Below are 6,990 nucleotides of genomic sequence, written 5' to 3' on the forward strand. Positions count from 1 at the left end.
TCATGTGCTAGCTGGGTAGTTGGTCTACTTGGCCAATACAATTACGTCATGTGGCGTCTGTTCACTGTCCGATGACTTATTTACAACTGACCTCGTGGCGCAACGGTAGCGCGTCTGACTCCAGATCAGAAGGTTGCGTGTTCAAATCACGTCGGGGTCATATCTTTGATTTCACCTGCCGTGATAGAGGTTCCCTCTGTGTCCGAATCTTAATTCATCGATATTATTCTAAATGTTGAAATCATACAGACTAGCCTAATATTTACAATTGTGAATGAATTTGATGTTATTTTAAGGGCCTTAAGTTTTGAAGAGTTATGTTTTGCATACAGAGTCTATTTACCAGAACAGGCTGTTTAAATTTAAAAGAAAATGCGTATCAGGAATAAAAAACTGTAAAGAAAGCTAGATTTTACCATAGATGAATAAAGATTTAACCGGCTGTAAATCTTCACAACCGAATTCTTCCATGTTCCCCTCTTTGGGAAGGTGTGTCCTGTTACTATGGAGACGCATCACCGGGCAACGCGTCCAGAGTGAGTCTATTGTGAAGCGTGATTGTGGAAAAAGCGTGTCCCGGAAGAAATACGAAATACGTAAATAGCAGGTAGCATTGTAGCATCCAGCATTGTCTACTTTCTGTTGCCTTTTTATGAATTAAACAAACGTTTTAAACCACGGGAAATAAAGCAGCTTGTCTCGGGACTAAAGCAACCGAAACTCGCTTCAACAGCTCCGCTTCTGGTGAGTAAACGACGATTTACAAAAGTCTCTGTTATGCAGTTTATAGTTCACTTACTTGTCTTAAAGAGCGTAATTGTACATTTTTCCACGTTAATGGTCTTGCAGTAAGAGAGAGGATTCGTCTAAGAAGCATTTTCTTTTTAATCCTTTAGCACAGTCGCCTTACTATCCTGCACAGACTTCATCCGTAGTGTTTGTGACTGCATAGGCAACATCATGCCTGAAGACAAAAACTGTAAGCTGCTGCAGCCATCCAGGAGCTCTGACAAGAAGAAGAAGAAGAAGAAGAAGAAGAGAAAGAAAGCCAATGCCTCCACTACTCCTCCAGATAATACAGGTAAACGTTAGTGGTGGAAGATAGAAAAAGTGTTCAAATCCACTACATCAATACAAGTAGCAATACAGTTAGACTTGATGTAAAATCAGTTTTACAGTAAAATAACACAGTTTGAGTAAGTACTGCATTCAAAATTATAAGAAAGCATTATCAGTAAAATGTAGGTATAGTTTTAAAAGTAAAAGTAGCCAGAAAAAGGCCACAGTCAGTGTAGCATTGTATTACAACTTTGATTATCGCTGATGCACTGATGTTGTATTTGGTTGAGGGTGAGCTCATTTTAAACACTGTATTCACCGTTTGGTAGTTTAATCTTTAATAATGCATCATGTTTAAGGAATCAATTGAATCGATCAATTGAATCACTGAAACAAGGAACTACAGCGGTCAAACAAATGTAGTGTAGTAAGAGGCACAGTAATTGGCTCTAAAATGTAGTGAAGCAGAAGTCTAAAGCAGCAGAAAATGGAAATAGTCAAGTAAAGAGTCAGTCAACAAAGTACTACCGAGGCTTATATTCGCATCATGGTCGTTAACATTGTCCATCACCAGTATATTATAGACATATTACTGTGAGTCAAATTGTTTTCTTAAATGTTTTGTTTTGTGGAGCATTTGATTCGAGACTTGACAGAGAGATGGGGATCCACATATTTATGTATTTTTCTACTGGGTTAAATAGGTCAATAGAGAATAGCCCCTAGTGTCGCTTAAACTCACTGGCCTATTACAGCTCATTACTGTAAACCAAGCCATTACCCCTCCAACTCCAGGGGGAGTCATTAGTAATTTAAGCCTTTAGCTTTGTTTGGTGGTGTGCATGAGCCTACATGTTTATGTTGCCTCCCTGCAGACAAACCTCAGGTTGTATCTTTGCCCCCTGAGACCTTGCCAGTGTCCCTGTTGCCCCCACTGAGTCCAGGTCAGCATCGCGCCCAGTTGCCCATGCTCAGAGCTACCAGTCAAAAGGACGAAGATCGGCTCACTGGCAGCGCCAGGAAGAGGAAAAAACACCCCAAGGGTTCCCCGGTCCTGCTTACAGCTACTAACAAAACCAGTGGCAGTGGAGAGCTCGACATCCAGGCAAGGGAGAGCCTGAGGTGGGAGGGACTCCTGGACGACCCCCAGGCTGAGGAGAAGAGGATGGAGCTGTACAGGGCAAACAGGCGGCAGCGTTACATTGCACACAGAGACTCCCTGTTAAAAGAACCCCAGGGTGCCTTGAGACCGACTTTTCCTCAAGGAGAGCAAAGAGAAAAAGGCTTTGACTGAATCTGACCCACAGGAGTCAGTACTGCATTTGAGCACAGACTGAATTAAAGAAGCAGGGGAGAGCCTTCTCAGTGATTGGTTCATCTCACTGAGGCATAGAGTGAAGGTCTTTGGGTAGCGTTAAGACTTTGGACCAAAGAGAAACTGAGCATGTTGCCAATTCAGTACCCTTTAAAGCACCAGACAGAAATACTGTCTGTCAGCTACAAAACAAACATGTAACCACAGTGCCACAACTGTCCGTGAACGAAGGACAGGACCTGCTCCTGCTCAATAGGCCTGTTAGAAACTTAATAGAGGATTTGCACAGTTTACTTCTGTATCTAAATTATGCAACACAGAAAAGACCCAAAGTTGACCTTTCAAGATTGAAACCCAATCAGGATAATGCCACTAAAGCCCCCTTAGATCTGTGTGAGGTAGATGAGGATTAAATGGATAGGGGTCACATTACCTTTTTTCCCTCCTACATTGTAAGAACTTTAAAATACAGGTTAGCTTTTGTTTTACAAAAATACCCAGACATCCATCAAGTTTGGTTGTGGAGTCATCTAACTAAAAATTGAAATATGACTGCTGTAACAATTTGTTACACACATTGTCTAATAAAATGTGCTTATAAGCTCAATCAGTTAAGCATGGTGGCTGACCTTTTGTACTAGTTGTCTAATATGCAGTCCTCAATGCAGCCATCTATATACCCCTCTCTCTTTCTACTTATTTCTTGCTGCTCTATATTGTTCTCTACATGATGCTAATTAAAACATACTTTAAAATGCTAAAATGTAAGTCTTAGAAACACTACTGCTGTTGGACAGTCAGTCAATGAATGCATAAATAAACAGTATTGTTGTGCCTGAAACTTTATTTATGTATGAACAAAGTGAAACACAAGACAAAAAAATTGAAATGACAAGTAGGTCTACATCCCTGCTATTTGTCCCTGGGCATCAGTGTTCTCTTTGCATTGATAAGAAAGCTGTTATTAACAATAGGATTGCTATTCAGCATTGTAAGTAAGAGGCAAAGACCATCTTTTACTTAAAATCTTTAGAAGAAGAAAGCTGATCATTTTCTCACCTGAAGAATACATAATATGTTAAATTATTTTACTCACTGTAACAATGTGTTTTGGTGCAAAGGAAGACTTATAGCTGTCCCTGGTAGATACATTAATATTTTAAGCTGTTGCTGAACAGTATAATGCTATAAATGCGGTTCTCCAAGAGATTTGAAGTTGCAGGAATATCATGGCCGTCAGTATTGCCTTCAGCCAGTAAGATGAGCAGATAGATGGAAATCAGATTATAATTAGCTTCAAGAGTGGAAGCCAACATGTGTGATAACATATACCAGTGACACTTTAAATGAATATTATTATGTGGGCCTATATGGTTTTTAGTATAATTTTCTGCATAAATGTGTTGAAGAAGCATGATTTATCGGTTATTATAATTGCTCTATTACTCACAAAATATGAGTTTCCTGTCCTTTTTTTCTATAAACATTTTCTCAATTTATTATTCAGAAAAACTATATAATCACGAGGTATATCAATAGTCTGATCTAAATACTGTTTTTAAAAACAACAACAAATTCTTGTCATGTTTAGAAAAAAAACCATTTCAAATCTTGTACATACAACATTAGTACAAAACAGGTACTGGCCTTGGAAAGTCTGCACCAGTTGAACCCTGGTTACAGCGAGCTGAGGCATGCTGTTGACAGGAAGGCAGAATGAAGCTAAAAGTAAATGTTGATGTGTGAAGTAAAGACAGTAATAAACCAACAGAGAGAGAAAAACGCAGCATTTCTTTTGTGAAGGTTTTGTCACACTGCATTTGTGTGCTGTTTGTCGAAGGCCTATTGTTCCCTGTTGTGTTTTGTTGCTGTTGCCTATTTCAGCATCTCTGCTTCAAAGAGCTGAGCACTCCCCCTCTGTTCTCGTAATCCCCCCTCCGACTCACTGACCGGACCGCATACTGTACATAGCTGCAGTGGGCATTAAGGCCACTTGTGTATTTCCAGCAGCCCCATCCAAGTAAATGGCATCCTACACTGCCTTTTAAAGATTATAAGCAGAGAACATACTGAGGCATCCTAAATGTGATGTCTCTGGACTGGCCCTCAAATACCGCTGGAGATATAAACCCACCAAATAAAATAAAATAAAAACTTTTAAGAAATACTAAAAAACATATTAAGATAATAAAACAAGTCTGCATCCATCTGAGGTATCTGTTGTTTGCATGGTGGAGTCCCCTTCACCTAAACACTGAGTGTATGACATACAGTTAAAATCCAAAACTTCAACACTGTAAATATAGACTTCACTGTGGCTTGAGTGAAGTCTGTCTCTTCTTAATCATACAATTTAATCCAGGTCTCCAAATTCTCTGTCCTTGGTGAGAGTGGTGGTGACGAAGAGACAGATGAATGACATTCTGGCTGCATGTCAACGTTGTACAGATGACGTGTTGAGAGAGAAAGCGCAGGAAAGTGTAGATTGGGACAACTGCAGCCAGCTCAGGGTATCTGATCTATTAGGGGGAGAGGACATAGAGTTCATATAGAGTCTCAGTTTGTTCCTCTAATGTATTGCCATTACACTCGAGTCACAAGGCTAAGCATCTGATCATTCTGAAATATAATTACCAGACAATGTTTGAAAATCCCAGGTCAATTAAACCTGTAATAGCTAATTTTGTGGCCACTTGGGGTCAGCATAAACACCAAAGATATTACCAGAATTATCCAAAGATGGAAAGATTTGACATACTCAGCTTCTTTCTTCGTTATAGTTTTTCCTGTTGCAAACCTCTCGGCTACTGCAGACACTGCTGGGTCGTAGTTTAGGCTCGCTGCCGCTATGACTTCTTCATTCCTATAGGTAAAAAACAAAACAAATTTGGACATGTATTCATTAAAGGAGTTACGTGTTTTCGAATCCAGATGTGTTTTTGTCAACAACCGCAGCTGTTTTTCTCAACTTACTTGATGTACAATACCAGGAACTTCATGTCCTCAAACTTTCCTTTAATTACGATGTCAGTGTATCCCTCCCCATAGCCTGCACACAACCCAAATGAAAACATTGTGTTAAGTGGGAAAATAAGAAATCTATCATGGAAGGATTCAGGGGATAGTTTGTGCATACAGTGAGTTTGTTACTTTTGCTCTTTTATTAAATATGAAAATAGCAACCATAGAAATAGCAACATATAAAATAACTTTACATGTTAACACTTTTTTTTTTAATTAGGTCAAAACTAAAGTGTGCGTGCGTGCGTGCGTGCGTGAGTGCGTGCGTGCATGCATGCGTGCGTGAGTGAGCCCACCTGTATATCGAATGGTTTTACCCAGTAGGACGGTCCAGTAGAAAGGAACTGAGCTGAGTTCAGTAGGTTTACCCAGCATGTTCAGAGCTGCTATTCTCGCTAAGCACAAATAAAAATATATTTAAATAGAAATAAAATCATCTATCTGAAGTCTGTTAGTTAAATATAAGCAACAGTCTCTCTTCTAGGATTTTTTGGCTGCATTTACATTGTTACTACATTACCATGTGCTTGTGCCATCTGCCAGTGTCCGATGTTGACCAGCCGGTTTTTGGCCATCGCCAGGGGGAAGGTGGCCAGGTCGCCCCCACAGTACACACTAGGAACATTGGTGCGCATGTACTGCAAGCAGTAGATACAGGCAGATACAGTAGCTGATATGTATTTATGTATGTATGTATATATGTATGTACAGTACAGGCCAAAAGTTCAGACACACCCTCTCATTCAATGAGTTTCCTTTATTTTCATGACTATTTACAGTACATTGTATATTGTAAAACTATGAATGAACACGTATGGAATTATGTACTTAACAAAAAAGTGTGAAATAACTGAAAACATTTCTTGTATTCTAGTTTCTTCAAAGTAGCCACCCTTTGCTCGGATTACTGCTTTGCACACAGCTTCAAGAGGTAGTCTCCTGAAATGGTTTCCCAACAGTCTTGAAGGAGTTCCCAGCAATGCTTAGCACTTGTTGGCCCTTTTGCCTTCACTCTGCGGTCCAGCTCTCCACAAACCATCTTGATTGGGTTCAGTTCCGGCGCAGCACTCCATCACTCTCCTTCTTGGTCAAATAGCCCTTACACAGCCTGGAGGTGTGTTTGGGGTCATTGTCCTGATACATGATGGTCCAACTAAACGCAAACCAGATGGAATGCCATGTCACTGCAGGATGCTGTGGTAGCCATGCTGGTTCAGTATGTCTTCAATGTTGAATAAATCTCCAACAGTGTCACCAGCAAAGCACCCCCACACCATCACACCTCCTCCTCCATGCTTTACGGTGGGAACCAGTGTAGAATCCATCCGGTCACCTTTTCTGTGTCGCACAAAGACATGTCGGTTGGAACCAAAGATCTCAAACTTGGACTCATCAGACCAAAGCACAGATTTCCACTGGTCTAATGTCCATTCCTTGTGTTTCTTGGCCCAAACAAATCTCTTCTGCTTGTTGCCTCTCCTTAGCAGTGGTTTCCTAGCTGCTATTGGACCATGAAGGCCTGATTCGCGCAGTCTCCTCTAAACAGTTGTTCTAGAAATGTGTCTGCTGCTAGAACTCTGTGTGGTATTCATCTG

The 6,990-nt window shown here is 40.4% G+C and overlaps 2 protein-coding genes and 1 non-coding gene across 6 annotated transcripts in view; 2 read left to right on the forward strand and 1 right to left on the reverse strand.

Moving 5' to 3' along the window:
- The first annotated feature begins 88 nt into the window (after positions 1-88).
- Positions 89-160, forward strand: trnaw-cca (transfer RNA tryptophan (anticodon CCA)). The gene has a single exon. It is a non-coding gene; the product is annotated as a tRNA-Trp (tRNA).
- An 11-nt stretch (positions 161-171) lies between these two features.
- Positions 172-2,556, forward strand: LOC116700118 (protein LIAT1). 4 transcript variants are annotated; one of them, XM_032533013.1, is made up of 3 exons: positions 172-748; positions 850-1,081; positions 1,935-2,556. In XM_032533013.1, exons 2-3 carry the CDS (start codon positions 961-963, stop codon positions 2,351-2,353), a joined length of 540 nt encoding a protein of 179 aa, XP_032388904.1. In that variant the 5' UTR covers positions 172-748; positions 850-960; the 3' UTR covers positions 2,354-2,556. The 4 variants fall into 4 exon arrangements, with proteins under 4 accessions (XP_032388904.1, XP_032388903.1, XP_032388905.1 ...); XM_032533012.1 differs by having other exon boundaries at positions 172-744; XM_032533014.1 differs by having other exon boundaries at positions 172-744; positions 953-1,081.
- Positions 2,557-3,223: 667 nt separating this feature from the next.
- The window catches only part of aifm5 (apoptosis inducing factor mitochondria associated 5), a 17,525-nt gene continuing 13,758 nt past the window's right edge, over positions 3,224-6,990 (reverse strand). Inside the window, exons 15-19 of the mRNA XM_032533007.1 lie at positions 5,916-6,033; positions 5,692-5,790; positions 5,348-5,423; positions 5,133-5,237; positions 3,224-4,893 (exon numbers count right to left, since the gene is read on the reverse strand). Coding sequence (XP_032388898.1) covers positions 4,809-4,893; positions 5,133-5,237; positions 5,348-5,423; positions 5,692-5,790; positions 5,916-6,033 — 483 coding nt within the window. The 3' untranslated portion in view covers positions 3,224-4,808. The remainder of the gene's footprint in view (positions 4,894-5,132; positions 5,238-5,347; positions 5,424-5,691; positions 5,791-5,915; positions 6,034-6,990) is intronic.

Source organism: Etheostoma spectabile, chromosome 13 (assembly GCF_008692095.1).
Source record: "Etheostoma spectabile isolate EspeVRDwgs_2016 chromosome 13, UIUC_Espe_1.0, whole genome shotgun sequence".
NCBI classification, from domain to species: Eukaryota; Metazoa; Chordata; class Actinopteri; order Perciformes; family Percidae; genus Etheostoma; species Etheostoma spectabile.